Consider the following 19,701-nt stretch of genomic DNA (forward strand, 5'->3'; position numbering starts at 1 on the left):
TGTATTGAATCTATTTACTCCTAGAAGTCTTAGTCGTTGGATTGTATTAAATTTTGCACATCTCTGTTTGGGTGCACACATCCCACTTAAACGATCGTTTCAGAGGTGAGCTCAGTTTCACTGGTTTAGCTTTCAACCATATGTGCAATTCTAATTAATCGACGCGAGAAACCTAACACTTGCCACGCTCGCTTCATCGTAGGTACCAACGCCCAACCTGACTGGATGTGGGATTCCGCATCTGTGTGAACTTGTTACGACACAGTCGATTGAAGCTTAAATTAAACGAATGACGACAATCGATTACCTTTGCCCGCCCTACTTGACGATTCCCTCCACTGTGCAAACAGCTTCCCCTCCACCCTCAGACTGCGTAGAACATCAAAGCTTGGAGTACACTTACTTAGGGGAGCTACTTGGAATTGCCACTTGCCCAACGGGTAACGACTACTCAGCATTCGACCTATACAACAAATCTATTCTAATGAATTATGCAAAAGGTCTGCCCTCGCAGCAGATTCTCACATCTCCAGAAATGGAATTCCGGATACGTATTTGTCGATTGAAATCATGTACCGTCATGTGTTGTACACGATCATGATGATCATTCAGATCGAACTGAACGTCGTCGATTCCATCCAATTTATTGAACTTTCCTCCCTCTCGAAATGAAAGTTTGTGACCGACTGACTTTGAGGGCGATGCAATCATTACCAAGATTGATGGTTTTACCAGCAGTCAGCGTCGAGGTCGTAAATTTGTGTCGTTGGAAAGCAGTTTCTCCCTTATCTGGGGCTTCTATTGACTGACTGGACCAGTAGAGTGGGTCTCCAGTTAGCCTAGTGGTTAAGGCTATGAATCGCCAATCCGGAGACGGCGGGTTCGATTCCCGTTCCGTTCGGGAAAATTTTCTCGACTGCCTGGGCATAATGTATCATTATACTTGCCACAAAATGTACAAATTCATGCAATGGCAGGCAAAGAAAGCCCTTTAATTAATAACTGTGGAAGTGCTCTAAGAACACTAAGTTGAAGAGAGGCAGGCCAAGTTCCAATGCGAACGTCGAGCCATAAAGAAGAAGAAGAACCAGTAGAGTAGTGTCGTCAATGTCAGTCTCGCATCGCTTTCCTAGTCAGTTATCACTATGTATGTGGGTATCGTGACAATCAGACTTCCTAAAGGGTGACAGTTTCTCATTTCAGTCACTTCCGTACTGGGGCTACCTGTTTGTAGGAACCGGAAAGTGCTTTATTGGTGGTGCTTAACCTCAAAATAGCTTGCGAAGTTGACTGGAAATGCTTGGGGTTTGCTCGTTTGGATGGAGTGATAGCAAACCGACTGCATTCCGTTTGCCGTAATCGGTCAATCTTGGTGCGGTGCGGTGCGGTGCAGGCTGGCATATGTAGGCACCTAGTCTGAGAATGAACTTCCTCGGCGCGTGTGCGCTGCTGAGGCCGCCGATAAATGCTTGCGATCGTTCAGGATTGAGTTGAGCGTTTAACGAATTCCACCGGTCGACTGCTACTGGCCGATTGATCGGACACCCAGCGGCAATGAAATCGATCAAACGGTTCGCTGGGTTTCTGATTGATAGCTGTTTAGTAATGCAGACATGTATGTATTTGGGTTCATAAATTATTCCATAAATATATTTCCCTAAACAAATTAAATGAATAACTAAAGTGAGTTTTCCGATAGGCTTTTGAATGTAATCAACTCGTGCCAAACATATTTGCTGTCTAGGCTATGCAAGGGGTTGAATGCCGTTGAAAGTCAAAAAAGAAATTCTGCTTTCATTTTTGCAGTCTTTTTTTTTCTTCTAAAATGAGGGGATAATTTGCTCAACAGCGCAACAGACACTTGAACAGGGAGGTCGAGGTAGTTTGGGGTTCATGACCGTCTTCTACAAAAAAGTACCCACTATACAACATTCCCATAGTCGCCAAATCTTTCGTCTCTGCGGAACCACCAAGAAGGTATTGCTTCAGAGAGCGGCTAGTGCACATCACACCCTCAAGGTTAGCTGTGTAGCCTGCAGCAACGAGCATCGATGACTTTCCCTGGTGGTCCTCCCTGGTGGTCCTCACTACTCCCTTTATCCTCGGAAGGCGGGCAAGATCAACCCTGCCCGCGCCCAACTGTTTTGCAGACATCAAGCACTGATGCCTACGTGCAACCCGATCTAACCTGCCCGCAAGGAAGGGTATCACTACCCTTCAGGCCCTATCAGAGCTCCAGACGGTTGCTGACAGCAGGGTCTCCATCTGCCCCGGCCCTTGCCGGGGACCCCTTTCCAACTGCGCACTCGGATCCATCCCAGTAGACCGACGCCACGACAGCAACGCCTCCTCTCCGCGGCAACTTCATCGCTGTAAGGGTTGATTTCGACCGTTGGACACCGGTATGACCTACGAAGCCGATTCCGAACTCCTGGACCCTCTCTTCTACCGCATCTGAACTAACCATTCTCTGAGTACACGCGCCACCTCCTCTGTAGCTCCCAGACGATATGGGTGATAGCCGTTGAAACGGCATTCCTACCAAACTCATCCCTACACATTCTCTGGGCAAGATTGTCCGGAGTTATGTCCCCACCGCATGTGGTAAGCATGCGGTCACGCATTATGCGAAAACGCGGGCACACGAACAGGACACTCGGAAACAAACCGCATGACCGAAACGATATAGATACTATCGGAAGCAACCATGGCCTGAAAGGACCTGAGTCAGGTGGAGTGTTACTTCCCCATGGCGCCTGTTAACCCAACTATCTACCCTCGGGATAAACTGGTAGGTCCACCTTCCTCTAGTGGAACTTCCAGCGTAATGTCGGCAGCGAAGCCGACGATCTCCACTCCACTTCCCACTGGGAACGCTTACCTCAACACCTCGCGTCGTACATGACATTCCATAACACCGGACCCAGGATGGAACCTTGCGGTACTCCTGAGGTTATGTGAAAGCACTTCCGACCCACCTCTGTGTCGTAAACTAGTACTCGATTCTGGAAGTAACTTCTGAGAATCTTATACAAGTACCCGGATATCCCCAGATGCAAGAGCGCATCGGCAATAGTTGGCCAAGTGGCGCTGTTAAACAGTAACGAATCCCCCTTCCCTTAGGCTCGAGTGCTTTCCCGGCAATTTTTGTATCCGACAGGATAGCATCTACGGTCGACCTCCTCTTCCGGAAGCCTCGAGAGACTCGAAAGACCGGGGATGTACCCCGGTGTGCCTCATAATTCTTTTAAGGATGATCTTTTCGAGCACCTTCCCCGCCGTGTCGATCAAGTATATTGGTCTACAAAAATGCCGACGAGTTTCCGAGTGTTTTCTCCGCCTTTGGTAATAAAACTAGGCTTTGTCGCTTCCAAAACTCTGGGAAAACTCCCTCGTCCAGGCATAGCAGACCTGCACGTTTCGAAAGCCTTTACAATAGCTAAAGCCAATTTCGGAACTCCGTCCGGACCTGGGGACCTGCCTACGCTAAGGGACCTTGCTATCCCCGCAGTTTCTCATCGGTGACTCTCTCCTCATCGCCTGCCCAAGTCCCGAGATGTCCTACGAAAGGAGGGTAAGGACAAGAATCGTGGCGTGGAAAAAAGCCCCTCAATGATCCCTTCCAATATCTTTAGAGATTACTCTGCAGGAGCCATTACACATCTCGTCTTGTCCATCACGATCCTGTATTGGCACTGAAAGAGACCCTCAGAGCAGGCCTTTTTGCTTGCCGTTATCTCAGTCTTCAGCGCGACTTTGGCAGCGGCGAACACCACCCGCAGTTCGTTTCGCTCTACCTCAGTTCGTGCTCGCTGCATCCACCACCTATCCCGTAGGCAGGCGCGGCGCAGTGGTCCGCAATCGCTTGAGTCCACCAGTATGCCGGTGGTCTCCCATTTCTAAGGTGGACTTGTCTAGGCATGATCGCAGCGCCTCGCTAAATACCTCGTCGGACGATGTCTTCGACCTACCAGTTCTTGGCCTTGGCCTAGCCGCCTCTTCCTCTATCCGCTGCCTACTATTGTTGTAGTCGATACTATAGCGAACCGCCATCGCCAGGACGGAGCTGTGAGTGTAGCCATAGTCTACCCTCCAGTTCGAACTACTTGTTAGGCAAGGACTACAGCAACGTCGATAGTCGACTCCGCTCCGTTCCGCCTAAAGGTTCCAGAACGACATCTAACATAGCCAATGCTTCTAGTAGGATCTGACCCCACTGGTTGATAAAACGGCTTCCCCATTCCACGGCTCAGGGATGTCACGGCTATTACTACCGGCCTTCGCCCTGTCAGCACGGTCGTCATACAGTTCAACAACTACTCGATCGACCACCGCTTAGGCGCATAACAGATACAGAAGAAGAATTCGTATACTTTGTCGACGAAGAATACGTATACCTTGTAGCCCTCGTAGGTAATAGACACCAACTCGTGGACTGAGTATTTACCCGTAGTCCATATCGCTACAATTATTCTGGACCCATCCGTGACCAAATTGTCGTTATCGGCGGGTAATAAGTATGGGTCCGCTATGATGGGGTATCCACACCCAATCAGAAACTGCCTGACAAAGAATTTGCTGGGCTGCGTCACTGTGGTGTAGATTCATCTGCGTTAGCTGCACTATGATTTGTCAGCTGTGGCTCTTCTGAAGGCCAGGCACCTTGGACCTCCCGTTGGGGGCTTGCTGTTCACAGTTTTCCCGGAACAAATCAAACACTTAGGTCCGCATCACCTGCACAGCTTGCAGGGTGGCTCGTGCAGGGTTAGTTGGCATACTAATTCAGCCCACCTTGAGCTTCCCTACTTTAGAGAACTTGTTAGCGTCCGCCACAGGTAGCTGTACAAAGGTTACCTGTGTCCCTGCCGGGTCCTTTCGTAGCCTAACAGGTGCGGTAGCCACCTGCACTTCGCACTGTTGCCGCTGTGCCGTAACGAGCTCTGCAGCGTTAGTGATCTCGTCACCTCCACCTCAACGCCCTAGCCAAAGACCTGTTCCGCCAGACGCTTGTAGATAAAGCCCTTGCGTTCCTTGTCGTGCTTGAGCTCTAGGATCACTGCACCTGTACGAGTACGTTTAATAGTGCGCAAGTCGGCTCCCAGATCCACGAGCTTGGCGTCGCTCCTCATCACCCTCAAGACTTCCGAGCCCTAGATTGTTCAGTCCTAAATATTTGGCTTTTCTTTTGTTTAACCCAAGAAAAATTTTGGCGAGATGCTTGGACCGTGAGACAGATTCATTTAGCGATCGTTGGCGACTTCGTCCTTGGGTTTCGGTTCTACCTTTTTCTAATTCCTAATCTCGATCACTCAAAATTCATAGTTTTTCTTCCTAGACAGATCTTATCACATTGCATTGTCTGGGAGATGTCGTGCAAATGTATTTCTTGCAAAAGTGTTCTTACTTATTCCTCCTCAAATCCAGATGGTCGCGCGAACTTCAAATATCAAATAAATGAAAGAAATGATGAAGGAAGAAAATATCCGAAACCACGCTTTGATTACTTGTTCTTCAACTCTACTTAGGAAGTTTTCGTTGAATCTGCTGATTTTATATTATCTGTGATTATGTAGTTCGTAGCTGAATTAGAGAAGACATTTTTCCCGATTCACGATTCTTGGAGAAACTTTTTTTTCCCTCCCTCATCTGTAGAGCCTTTTAACCACTGCGACTATTATTTAGGAATATTGTGGTATGACCCATATTTTATTTGGTGCTAGTCAAATATCCTGTCACAATTGAGCTGTGATGGACAATGGTTGGAGGAACTCTTAGTTGCACTCAGAATTAAATGTTTCTTGAAGTATTTTTGCTGAAACTGATGGAGGTCTGGATCAGAACAGTCTAGTGGGATTTCTTGTAGATTCCTTTGAGGTGTAGGCGTCTGCTTCCGTAATATTGACATAAGAAAAAATAAAAATGAAAAATTGTGAAAATTCCAGAGGAATTAGTGCCCAAATGATCCTATTCGAACTGAGTTTTTGTCATTCTTGCCAATAGGAGCATGCGAGATGAAGCGCAAAAATGATGTAAGTAACGTTCTCTCGTTCATTGAATCTCTGAACAAGTGCCACAGATCGATAGATCTAAAATCAATGCCGAAACTGCGCTTTACATGTTAATTGTTATCATCATCGGACTATTTGTACCTACGTTATAACTTTCGTCACAAGTGTCGGATCGCTTTGAGGTCTCCGATGAAGATTTTTGGACCATCCAATAATGCTATATCTTAACATCAATGCCATCGGTTATATAGTTGACGAAAAACTTAAGCCTCTTCTATTCTATTCTATTCTATTCTATTCTATTCTATTCTATTCTATTCTATTCTATTCTATTCTATTCTATTCTATTCTATTCTAGCGCTTGCACAGCCAGTATTGAAAAGCATCCTAGAAATATTAGAATTTCTTCTGGTATTTTCTTGTCAGCATTAATATTTGCTGCATATCAGCGTTATGACACAAATATTAAAATGGCCCACTGTGCAGACTTATTGGGTTTGGAGGAAATCCAAAAATATACGGGAATCAGATTACACTAATTCACAAAATAAAACGAAAGTCGTGAACTTTTGTCAACGACCAAAATTTTTGAAGCACAATTTAGCGCTGATTTCGAAACCGACCTTCAAAAATTTTAAGTAGAACAGTTTTTGAGGTTTAGCTCAAGATCGAGTTTTACAACTTTTTAAAATATGTAATTTACTAAAATTCAAATATATTGTGTTTTGTTCAACCAGTTTCAAATCTTTTCCATAAATTTAAAGCTGAATGCAATACCATTCGATCATCTGAACACAGGGTTTGCGTCAGATTGATGAAATTCAAGATATTGGCTTGTTTTAGGGACAATCTTCTTAAATTTAAGCAAAATTCTCAGAATTTTTTGAAGAAATGTATTTTTTTCAATAAGAAAAAATCAATTTAAAAATTCTCTCTCGACGATCATTTGACATATCATATGTAGGCGAGTTACAGTAAAAATTTCAGCTCAATCGGAGCATTGATTACGGAGAATGAGATGTTTGAGGTGAACGACTTTGCTTAAAAATAGAACTAAAATCGATTTCAAATCATCAACCTTGTATGGAAAGTCGAAAAAAATTCCGCTCTACTGTAATTTTTTTCCTTCACGTTTTCGAACTCAGGGCATGATTCTACACCAAAAATGATCATCAGCTTACCGAGTTCAAAAATGCTGTAAACTAATGTTATCCACGTATGAATAACATGATTAACGTAATGTTTTGAATTTGATAAAGGAAGAAATGGGGACAACCGTACCAACTGTTCCGTTTTAGGGGATCGATTTGTACATAGATTCGTTGGAAGTGGCGTCGCTAAGAAGGTTAATGCACACTCCGTTGCTGGTTTTCCTCTTCCTGGGATGGGACACAGGTATTTGCTCTGTGTCCGGGTTCTAGAGCCTAGGCTTAAGCGCCTTTACTCGCTCTCTGAAACGAAATTAAAAGTGTTTGCTTTTTATCTCTAGTCCCTCTCCCTACAAATGATTAATTACTATAATAGAGTTAATTTTCAAAAAATAAACGCAAGCAGATTACAAATATCCCGCGCAACCTAAGCATATTAAGATTAACAGGAACAGAGTTTTTGTCACGGCACTATGCAAAAGTTCACTTGTATGATGTTCAGAAATAATTTTGTACATATTAACAATGGTTCTTTCACACTTACATTCATTTGAAGTTCCAATGTGTTCGTGCAAAAATTACAAAAAAATATGAAAAAAGATCGGAAAATCCGAAAGAAAAACACTGAAACAATAAGTGCAAAAACGGCGATGTTCCATCAAACTCGCAAGAGATCAACAATCAGTAGTTATTTTTAAATTTTTAAATAATTTATTTACTAAATGACCAGCAAATGTTATATTTTGATATGCTTTCATCTTATGCCATTCTTCCATTGACATGTTATTCTTAAATTTTCATGAAAAACTTATGAATTTCAACCCGGGTAGAGTAATAAAGAAAGATCTCACCGAGGTTGCTGGGTGTTGGTGACTGTTGAGGCTTCTCTGTCTTATGTTGCTTTCATCCAAGGAAGAAAAAAATGACCTTCGATTTAGAGAACCCTGACGATCTTCCGACAAAAGTGGTCCATCAACTCGATCTATGACGTTCCGGAATCTCCGCCAAATGCAGTCAATTGTAGTTATTACTGGGGTAGCACAGTAACTTTTTGCTATTAAGCAGTGTCTCTTCCGGTAAGTTCTTCTTTACAGAAATGACTATTACACTGCAATTTTATTCCATCAATACACTTCACGGAAAGTAGTTGGATATATCCTGAACGAAATCAAATTTTCTTTTTTCTCCTCGGAACAAATCTTGCAAAACTGCATGTATTGCGATGCACTGTTCTTAATTTTGCCGAAAGCACTCATACAGCTCTTCCTCTCTGTTGCGCATATTTTTCATTTCAAATTCAATGTTGATTACACTTTTGAACAATCTTCTACCAATTCACAAATCGATCAGCCGAATTTAACTTTCGCGGACACGCGGGCGCTCGTGGACTCCTGCGATCTCTGACAAAGAACTGAAGCCTCTTATGACAAAAGTGCAAAAAAGTGAGTTTTTTAGTTATTATGGACCCTAAAAGGAATCAAAAAAGCTTTGTTCCGGGTCGATGTGATAAAACTTCAATTTTCCCATACAGCGTAGACCCACTCTAATACATACTTCTGACACAATAAAACCTTTAAAGAGTTTGTAAATAAAAAAATGTAATAATGATGGCTACTATGGCAACGGTGCCCGCGGGGGCGTTCATGGGGGTGAGCAAAGAATGGTTTCAGGAGTATTTCGGAGGGTCTCATTGAGTTTCAAGAGTGTCTCGGAGGGTTTCAAAGGGGTTCCGGCGGGTTTCAGGGGAGTTTTAGAAAAGTTTCAGGAGCTTTTCAGTGGGTTCCAGGGGACTCCAAGAAGTCTTAGGGACATTTAAACTTTAAAGGGTCTCGTAGGGTTTCAGAGAGCTTTCAGGAAGTGTCAGGGGGTTTGAGGACGGTCCCAGTAGATCTCCAGGGGTTTAAGGAGAGTTGCAAGAAGTTTCAGGAGGTCTCAGGGACGTTCGTGGATGTTGGGTTGGTTGGTTTCAGGAGGCATAAGAACTTTCAAGCGCGGAGATGTCTTGGGGGAATTTTTGGGTTACCATGGGGTCTCAGAGTTAGTTCAGGGGATCTCAGGGTTAGTTCTGGGGATCTCAGTGCCGTTTCAGAAGGTTCCTTACGCTCCAGGTGGTCTCAAGGGTGTTGCAGAGTATCTTAGAGCCGTTGAGCCATTTAATGGGATCTCATGTGGCTTTGGAGGGTTCCATGGGGTCACAGGGGCATATAAAGGGTTTTAGGGGGTTTCTGGGGAGTTTCAGGAAGATCCCAAAAGGTCTCAGGGCAGGGGCGTTTAAGGAAGTTTCAAGAAGTTCAATTGGATTCCATGAAGTCTCAGGAGCGTTCCAGGGACTTTAGAAGCGTTTCAGAGATTCTCAGGGATGTTTCAGGGGTTTCCAAGGGCGTTTCATGGGCGTTTGGGGGGGGGGGGGGGGGGTTATATGATTCATCGGTGTCTCAAGAGCATTTCAGGAAGTTTTAAAGCTTTTTCAGGGGGTTTCAGGGAAGTCCATGTACGGCCCTAGAGCTCCCTGAATCCCTCGGAAACGATCCATAAATCTCTTGCAACGCCTCTGAAAGGGCTTCATCCCTCTAAAACAAATCTCAAAGCCCCCTGAAGGCTTCTGGAATTTCACTAGAGTGCCTCTGAAGCGCTTCTAAAACTTCTTGAAACCACCGTAAGCTTTTTTTAATTCCTCAGGATATACAAGAGACGAACCAGCCAAGGGCTGAAAGTCTCTGTAATAAAGACAAATCGGGTCTCCAGTCTAGTGGTTAAAGCTATGAATCGTGAATCCGGAGACGGCGGGTTCGATTCCCGTTCCGGTCGGGAAAATTTTCTCGACTCCCTGGGCATAGTGTATCATTGTGCTTGCCACACAACATACTAATTCATGCAATGGCTGGCAAAGAAAGCCCTCCAATTAATAACTGAGGAAGTGCTCAAACAACACTAAGTTGGAGAGAGGCAGGCCAGCTTCCAATGCGAACGTCGAGCCATTAAGAAAAAGAAGAAGAATAAAGACAAATCAATCAATCAATCAATTCCTCAGGAGCCAAAAGCACTTCTGAAATCCTCTGGAACCGCTTCCCTTTAGACTCCCCTGAAAACGCACGTTACTTTGCACGCCAGCTCTCAAAAAGTTTGACAGTTCACCAACCTGCTTCTGTCCATCTAAGGTCTATCGCAAGCTACTTTCATGGACGGAGCTGTGATTTCCCCACGTGCCATTGACAGTTTTGTAAAATTTCCGCATATCATTTTGTTTTATGCCTCTCTCTTCATACTGCTGTAATACTTGAGTGCTTTCTAAAAAAAATGAAATTCTCAAATTTACAATGAGTCGCTTCTATTCCTTTCCTGTCTTCTTCCAGCCATTCAGTTGAAAAACAATCTTCGTAAAATTCCATCTTCTTGTCCACGTGCTTCCATGAATCAGCACCACAACCCGCTCTTCTCCTCAGCATATGAAGATAAATTTCTCGTTATTTTTCACTATTTGGCAAACCCCTTTTCGCATGTCAACTCGTTTTCTACTTCCAAACCAAATCGATAAGTAGCTGTCAAGTGTGTCCAACAAACTGTCGTCCACGCACACATTCGACATGGAATTTTGTCTCTGCTTCCTCCCTTGGATCCCACCGCCCAGGTCTCCCCAATCCCCATGCTGGTGGGACTTTTCACACAACTTGTTTATTGTTTGTTTTAGCAATTCACATTCTTTCCTGATGCGGTGCGGTGCGGTGGTTCCCGCCGAGCGACTCCAGCAGCACTACTGGAGGGACGCGGTCAGCAGCGGGTGGAAGTGAGACCGTAGAAAACGCAATTTGCTATATTCGCTCCGGGTGTAACACGCGTCAATAAACACCCCGTGACAAGCAGAAACGAAGAAATAAATGACCCCAAACTGGTCAACAACTGCGGGCAACTTCTCTCTATCACCGCGCATTTTTGTCTTAAGACTTAAGTAGTCAAGTGTAGTGCGGACGGCTAGAGGAGGTGGTGCCCGTTTGTTTTGTCATTGACAAATTTGGAACGATTGCCATTTTGATGGGAAGTCCAACGATAATAGCTTTCAAAATCGACGATATGGTATTGGTATATTGCTTTTCGAAATGATATAATCACTAAGTTTGTGGAAGAACTTTGCTAAATTGATGCTGGAGCTTTAAGCCTTTAATTTAGCTATAGTCTTCTTCTACTTATTCTTCTTCTTTTTTCTCCTGTTTCTTCTTTATGGCTCTACGTTTCCATTGAAACTTGGCCTGCCTCTCTTCAACTTAGTGTTCTTTGAGCACTTCCACAGTTATTAATTGAAGGGCTTCCTTTGCCTGCTATTGCATGAATTTGTATGATGTGAGGCAAGCATAATGATATACTATGCCCGGGGAGTAGAGAAAATGTTCCGACCGCAACGAGAATCGAACCCGCCGTCTTCGGATTGGCGATCCATAGCCTTACCCACTAGGCTAACTAGAGACCCATTTAGAGAAATTTCAAAATCGACCCAATTTTCTACGATTTATTGTAATTTTTATAATTATTGTAAAATAATCTTAAAAAAGTCCCTGAAAGCTTGATATCTGAAGATTTTTTTGATATGCTCAGCTCAAAATCTTCAAAATGGTCACTTACACCCCTATGATTCTGGTCCCCCCAATTGATATCACAACAATATTCAATAACGGTACACGCACAGTAGTGCATCTCCGATGTATTGCAAGCATTATTAATGAAATATTATGTAAGTAGTCATTTGTAGAATAGTTGTGTATGTGTAGACTTGACTAGCCTAGACCTTGGACTTGACTAGACTACACTGTAGTGTACCAAACGCTTTCAGCAAAATTTTGCTGAAACCTTCAGCTCGGATAAGAAATAGCAACATTTTTTCAGGGTGTAGAGATGTTTACTTATTTATTTACCTTTGTATGTTTTTATTTTGAGATGATTCAGCCTCGGGCTGAAAATCTCCCTAATAAAGCTAATAATAATAATAATAACCTTGTAGGATTCTTGAGGGTGTAAAACTCATATAGGCAAGTTTCAGAAATTATTGAAGTTAGAATTTTCATATATATAATGATTTTTTTTTCTGACTCTGCTTCTCTAAACCATGTTTCGTATTTTAGAATCAACAATAAAGGATAATTTGAATGACCTGTAACTCAAAAAACCATAAGAGTAAATTCTTATTTCAAGCATATTTAGCATAAAAAACTTCAGATTTCGAAGAGGTGGTGTGTGTTCATTTTGCCGTTGACAAATTAGGAACGATTGCCATTTTGAAGGAAAGACAAACAATAATTGCTCCCAACACCGTCGCCACAGATGTTATAGTTTTAAGTGCGCTCTAATAATCCCTAGTTTGCTAAGCTGTTTTTGTGCGTTTGTTTTTTGCCTCACTAATCTTTGCGCTTGTTTGTCTTTTTTCTCCTTTTATTTTTGGCACGCCTGTTTCACCACACCAATCAACCCATGTGTGTGTGTTGAAATGCAAAACTCGCCATCGTTATGTCATCTGCCATGCTGTCGTACCAATGATCGAAATTTGGGGCTCCCAATCAAAACAATGACAACAACAACACCCGAACCCCCAAAAATTGGCAATCATTCATCATTATCGTCGTCGTCATCATAAACAAACATCATCGATATCATGCTGTTGCCGCCCCGGAATACATTCGGTTTGTTTTGTGTGTGTCTAAATTTGCGCCCGGCTTGCAGACGATTCTTCTTCGGATACAACAGCCTCGAGCAGTCTGCTAGGCAGCAGGATGAGACGACCAGGCGATACCGACTACAGCAAGTCGCACCTGCCAGGTGAGTGTTTTGTGTTGATTGTTAAATAGGGGGTATCATATTTTCCGACTTCCAGGTAATAACTATAATTGATTCCATATTTGAGACGGTTATGCATGGTGCCGAAACACTTTGACAATGGCTAGTATTTTGTGCACTTTTTCGATATAACTCAGTCAATTTAAAACCAATTGAATTGAAGTACAAAGCTAGATACTAAATGTATCTCATAGCGTACAAAAAAAAAGGTCTATTGGTTCAAAATTGACTGAGTTATAGCGGAAAACTACTCAAAATAGAAGCCCTGCTGAGATGATTATGTTTACTTCCCAACATATTGAAAACGGAACAATATAGCCGAAGCGGTTAACATTTGGGTCTTAAGCAAAACTTAGCTTAAGGTAATTGGTTCACCACAAGGTATATGAATGTAAAATGATTAATTTGGAAAAAAAAATACTGAGTGACTTTGAAAGTGTTTATAGAACGCTGAGAACCAGGCTCTGTCCGAATTGGAACGTAACTCCAGAAAGAACAGTACCAAGCCATAGGTTCGCGAATAACATTTTCAAATGACTGATAAGCTGTTTAGAGTTTGCCTGAGAAAATTGTCGTTCCTAGATCTTTCACAAATATCTAGCTCCTTGATAGATTTATTTTGGTAAATCCACATGCAGAACGCCTTGATGAAAGTTCGCGAGATTCTTGGTAATTCCTCAAGAAATCGTCGGTAGAATATACTAACCTGATCCTTGGTTGTATGTCCCCTAGATTAGTTTTTGTCGAGATCCTACTGAGATTCTCGATTCTGGTTTAATTCTCATAGCCCTTTCAAGAACATCGACAAATCCTTACTTGATTCCCGGATTATAATGACTTGACGGTACGATGGAGCAGATTGTCTGCCGGAGTGAGGTGAGAAGATACTACAACATATAGATGTGATGTTTAATTCCAAGCGGTAAAGAAGTTAGTCTTTACTGTTAAATGGAACTGCATGCAGAGCAATATTATAGCCTGAATGGTGGCCAGCTTCATACATACCTACATGAACCGATTGGCACAGAATTATGAATTACCCGGAATTTTCCTGGAGAAATTTCTGGAGTAATTGCGAAATACTTGTTGAAATTCTTAGAGGAATTGCTGATGGAATTCTCGAAGGATTCCCTGAAGTAGCTCCTGGAGAAATCCCTGAAGACATTCGCGGAGGCATCCCTGAAATAACCCTGAAGAAAACCAAGATAAATCTTCTACATGAATCCTTGAATGACTTCTTGGAGAAATCCTGGACGGAACTTCTAGAGGGATATGTGAAGGAATTTCGGAAGGTATTGTTCTAGAAATGCCTCGAGGAATTCCTAAAAAACTTCCTGAATTTTCCTGAATTCCCTCACAGATTAAAATAATGAGAATTACTCGTCATGTAGACTTCATTTTAGCCATGCAAACTTACAGTAATGATGGTTTTACATGATATAACATGTAAATTTGTGTTACATGTCATGCAAAAACTCAGAGTCATGCTGTATTACATGACATATAATGTAGGTTTACATGATATTTCATGAGATTTACATGCCATGGCATGTAAACTTCTATGAAATCTCACGCTCCAATTATGTGCATTATATGTCACATAAATTTACACAATTTTTTCGATCTGTGCCGTTGGAATTCCTAATTAAATTTTTGAATGAACTCCAGAAGAAACTCCTGCCAGAGCTTTTAAAGCAATCCCTGTTGGAATTTGTGAATGATCCCCTGAAGAAACCCCGGAATAACTTGCTAGATGAATCCCTGAAGAAAGACACGGACAACATCTTCAGCTTTCGGCTGTACAGACTGTTTTAAACTTAACATTAGACAACGGACAACGGAGCATGCACCAGTGGAAACGAGGAAGAAACTATTCTCACGAAAAGTTTCAACGCCCGAAGCGGGAATCGAACCCTCACCCCATAGCATGGTGCGATTATAAGCTTGGTGACCCTAACCGCACGGCTACGAGGCTCCACCTTTTTTTAATACTGGGCAATCTTGGAGGAATCTCTGAAAAAAAAATCCTGGAGAAATCCCTGAAGGAGTTCGTAGAGAAACGTCTAAGAGGACCCAAGAGAAATTCCTCAAAGAATTCAAAGAGAAAATCCTAACAGAGTTTCTGGAATAATTTTTGAATAAATTCCTAGAGAAATCTCTCCAGCAATTTCAGGAGAAATCTTTCCAGCAATTTCAGGAGAAATCTCTAATAAAATTCCTGGAGGAATCACCGAAGCATCCCTGAAAGAGTACCTGGAAAAATTTCTGAAGGTGCTTCAGGAGATGTTTCTCCAGCAATTTCATGAGAAATCTTTTAAAGAATTCCTGGAACATCCCTGAAGGATTTCGTGAAGAAATTCCTGTAGCATTTCCTGGATTGATTCTCTACGAAACCCCTGGAGAAATCCCTGATGAAATTGCTGGAACAATCGCCCAAGAAATTTCAGAAAAAAAAAACCTCAAGGAATTCCCGGCGAAATACCTCTAAGAATTCCAAGTGACATTCCCAGGAAAATTCCTGAAAAATATGTCAAGGAGCTCCTGAAGGAAGCAGTTCTAGGAGGAGTCACTCGAGGAGTTCCAGAAGGAGTCACTCTAGAAGTTCCTGTAGAAATCCATGAATAAATTCCCGGAAAATAAACCCTGAGGGAATTTGAGATCAAATCACTGAAGCAGTTCTTGGAGTAATTCTTGAAGGAGAAATCCCTTAAAGAATTCCAGGAAAAATCACTGAAGAAATTCATAGAGGAATTCAAGAAAAAAGTCCTAGAAGAATCCATAGAATTCCTGGATAATCACTGAAAGAGTTCCTGAAAGTATCTCTGAAGGAATTTATGAAAATATCTCTCAAGGAAATCCAGGAAAAATCCTACAAAAAAAAACACGGAAATTTTCTGAAGGAATTCCTGCAGGAATCGCCCAAGAATCCCTGGAGAAAACACTGAACCAGTCCTTGGAGGAATCCCTAAAGGAATATATTAAGAAATTCTCAGTGAATTCCAACAAAAATCCCACAAAGAGTTCGTGGAGAAATCCTTGGAGATGTCCCTGGAGAAATCTCTGAAGGAGTTCCTTCAGAAGTCTATGAAGGAGCTCCTTTAGAAATCTATGATGGAGTTCCTGGGGAAATCTCTGAAGGAATTTGCGAAGAATTCTCTCCAGCAATTCAAAGAGAAATTCCTCAAAAATTCCTGAAACTATTTCGGGAGTAATTCAAGAACAAATTCTTAGAGGAATCTCTGGATAAATCACTGAAGACTAAAGGAGTTTCTTGTTTAGTCCTTAAAGGAGTTCATGAATAATTTTTTCAAGGAATTAGGGGAAAAATTCCACTAAAAAACTAGGAGAAATTCTTGAAGGAACAGTACTCTCTGAAGAGTCCCAGAGAAATATTTGGGGGAGTTCCTGTAGGTATCCCTGAATAAAAGTTCCTGGAGAAATCTCTTAAGGAACTCCAGAAAAAAATAAATTTGGTTTCAGATTTCTCATGGAATTCTTGAGCATGAAAAAATGATCGATATAATCGCGCACGAGTTAATTCACGTAAGCGTGGTTTATGAACACTCCTGAATGAGACTTGAGGGTGAGTTTACCAACATTGATATCAAGGTGTTTCAGGGGCTTACAAGGGTAATTTGGTAGTGATTTCCGGGAGTTCAATGGGGCTTTTAGGGAGCTTCTAAGGAAGTGAACTTCATGAGAGTTTTAGAGGAACTTCAAGGTGTTTCAAAACATTTTAGGGGGTTCCGAAAGGGTTTCGGAGGTTTTGGCGGGTCTTAGGAGGCTTTCAAAGAAGTTTCAAGCGGTTTCCAGAGGAATTCCCAGGCGTTTCAGGTTGTTTCGAAGTGTTATCTAAAGCTTCAGGGATTTTCAGAGGGGGTCAAAGGCGTTTCAATGCGTTTGAAGACGTAGGGTCTGGGACCATTTGGGCAGGAGCGCCTATTTTGGGCACTTGCTGCTAAAACTCGGTCATTTTCAAACCGATTGACTTGAATTTTTGCACATGGCTAGATACTGTGCGTATCTGATCGTGTCTCAAAAATCAAGTAAATCGGTTCAAAATTGACTGAGTTATAGCAGCAAGTGCCCAAAATAGGTGCTCCTGCCCAAATAATCCCAGACCCTATCTGGTGATTTTGTGACTATTAGATACTAAAACTGCACCGCACTCACGCTGTATAAGACTAGCGAGGTTTTTTGGCAGTGTTGTACAACGGCGCACGTCCTGAAGGGTTAAGGTGTTTCAAGAGGCTTTCGAGTAGCTATATTGCGTTTCAAGGCTTTCAAGGGCGTTTCAAGTGGTTTAAGGATGTTTCAGAAGGTTTTGGAAGTAGTTTCAGGAGGTATCAGGATACTTCCAAAAAGAGAGACTGTAAAATTCATCAATTTGAAATTTTCTACTTCTTCATTCAGTATAATCAGCGAATACGGTTTTACTTCTACATCAGACGATTTCGATTCTTGTATTCAACCTTTCTAAAGGACATTTACAATAAAAATAGGGGACCCAAAATCCGGGCGTTTCAAGCAGTTTCAGGGGGTCGTAGGCTTTCTGAGGTCCTTGAACCCCCTAGAACCTCCCGGAACACTGGGAATCTCCTTAAATTCCCTGAAACGCCCTTGAACCCTCTCAAATACCCCTGTAACGCCTCTGAAATTCCTTGGATCATTCTTGAAACCCCCTGAAGCCTCCTGGATCGCCACTGCAGTGCACTGAAAGCAAATGAAACTCTTTTGAGTATCCCTGAAACCCCAAGAGACTCCCTGAAATACCCTTAAGCCTCTGAATTCTCTGAATCCTCTTGGAACGCCCCTGAAACGTCCTGAGATGCCCGTGAAACCCCTTAAAACTCCATGGTACGCTCCTAGAACTCAAAAGAACGTCCCTGAACTCCTAAGAACTCCTAGAACGTCTTTGGAACAATATGTGGTTCCTTAGGGCCCTCCCCCCTGAGACCTTCTGGAATGCTCCTGAAACCTCATGCAAATCGCTCTTTTGGAATGCTCCCCTGGAAACCCCCTGTAAACTTCTGGAGCGTCCCTGAGATCCCCTGTTATCCCTTGAAATGCTCGTTAAACCTACTGAGACCCTCTGGAATGCAACTGAAACCTCCTGTGAACCCTTAGAATGCCACTAACACTCCCTAGAATATCCCTAAAACGCCTTTGAAAATACTTTAAATACCCCGTGCTTCGTGGCCGTGTGGTTAGGGGCGTCAGTCATCTGGCCGTTTCGTAAGCCTCGTAGTGCGGGTTCGATTCCCGCTCCAGTCGGTGAAAACTTTTCGTCGAACGGAAAATTCTCCACTGGACCACTGGATGTTTCGTGTGTTGTCCGTTGTCTCATGCTAGTGATAGTTCAGTCTGTGCTACCTCTGGTTGAAAACGGTGTAGTGTTTTTTTTTTAAGAGATGAAAAAACCTCTCCTGGAATACCCCTGAATTCGTTGAAGTTAACTGGAATGCCACTGAAACCCCTTGAAACCCCATGGAGTGCACCTGAAAACCCATGAAACTCCCTGGAACTCCCAAAACCTAAAACTCCCCGAAACACCCCTGGAAAGCCCTTGGAAGCTGCTTGAAACCGTTGCCGATGGTTGCACATCGCTTCAGAGTGATTTGAACAATTTTAAGCGAATCGTCGGGAAAAGTGGATTGAGTATCATTCCTAATTTGGCTGCAGCTTGCATGACAAGGTCCTCCAGCGCGTAGACAATGTTCGGAATCTTGGCTCTATGATCGCAGTCAGTCGACGTTTATATCAACCTCGTTAGGACTGAACTCGACTTTGCGAGCGTATTTTGGTGACCATAATATGACATTCACGTCCAATGCGTTGTAGGAGTTCAGAAGAAGTTTTTAATATTTGCACTGAGAAACCTCTTTTTTTATATTATTATTTTTATATTATAGGGAACCCTTATAATTTTCTAACTAATTCGGTGCAATATCGTGGCAGTCATGCATACGCATCTATATCAGTCATTTACATTGAGTGATTGGATATTTTACTGAGTTCGTATTATAATAAGATTTTCAAAAACTGTTCAACATTTGGATAATCAAATCAAATTTAGCTAATTAGGGAACATTTATTTATGGCATTGCTTGTTGTGGATTTCACGAAATTTTCAATAAGTTTTACGGAAGTGTATCACGGGGTCTGCAGGAGGTGCAGGAGGGACGTTTCAAGAGGTTTTCGGAGTGTACATATTAGGGATTTAAGTTGTGTTTTTGGTTGTCTCACAGACCGGAGAGTTTCAGGGCGTCTTTAAGGAATTTATGAGGATCTGGAGGAGGTTAAGAGGCCTTTCAGAAGAGTTTTTAAATGTGTTTTTGAGGGTTTCAGGGGCTTTTCAGGAGGTTTTAGGGGTTTAAGGGGTTTTTACTGGTGTTTTGTGGTATCTCATGTAGATTCAATGACGTTTCAGAGAGTTTCGATATTTTTTAGATTTTTCAAGGTATACCCAAGTAACAATGAATGCTGAACAGTAAGAATATTATCTGAACAGTCGCTGGTTAATGGTGTCGGTGGCTGAACACAATGACAGCTGAATATTGGTCTGAAGTATGGCTTATTCTATCTCTTTGATCAGCAATACATAGATCAGCGTTTCTCAAATTATGGGTCGCGACCCACTGGTGGGTCACGAGCTGATTTTTGGTGAGTCGCGACATGATAATAATTTCTTAATTAACTTGTGTAAAAGGATATTGTTGGCCATT

General features: G+C 42.5%; 1 protein-coding gene across 12 annotated transcripts in view; it reads left to right on the forward strand.

Moving 5' to 3' along the window:
- The window catches only part of LOC109417226 (restin homolog), a 427,171-nt gene that overhangs the window by 185,066 nt on the left and 222,404 nt on the right, over nt 1-19,701 (forward strand). For 11 of the 12 annotated variants that reach the window (XM_062850413.1, XM_062850416.1, XM_062850410.1 and 8 more), the window contains one exon: nt 12,863-12,958. The exons of the other annotated variant lie outside the window; for it this stretch is intronic. In XM_062850413.1, the coding sequence (XP_062706397.1) occupies nt 12,863-12,958 (96 nt within the window). The remainder of the gene's footprint in view (nt 1-12,862; nt 12,959-19,701) is intronic. 12 annotated transcript variants of the gene reach the window in all.

The sequence above is a fragment of the Aedes albopictus genome, chromosome 2, assembly GCF_035046485.1.
Source record: "Aedes albopictus strain Foshan chromosome 2, AalbF5, whole genome shotgun sequence".
In the NCBI taxonomy this organism is placed as follows: Eukaryota; Metazoa; Arthropoda; class Insecta; order Diptera; family Culicidae; genus Aedes; species Aedes albopictus.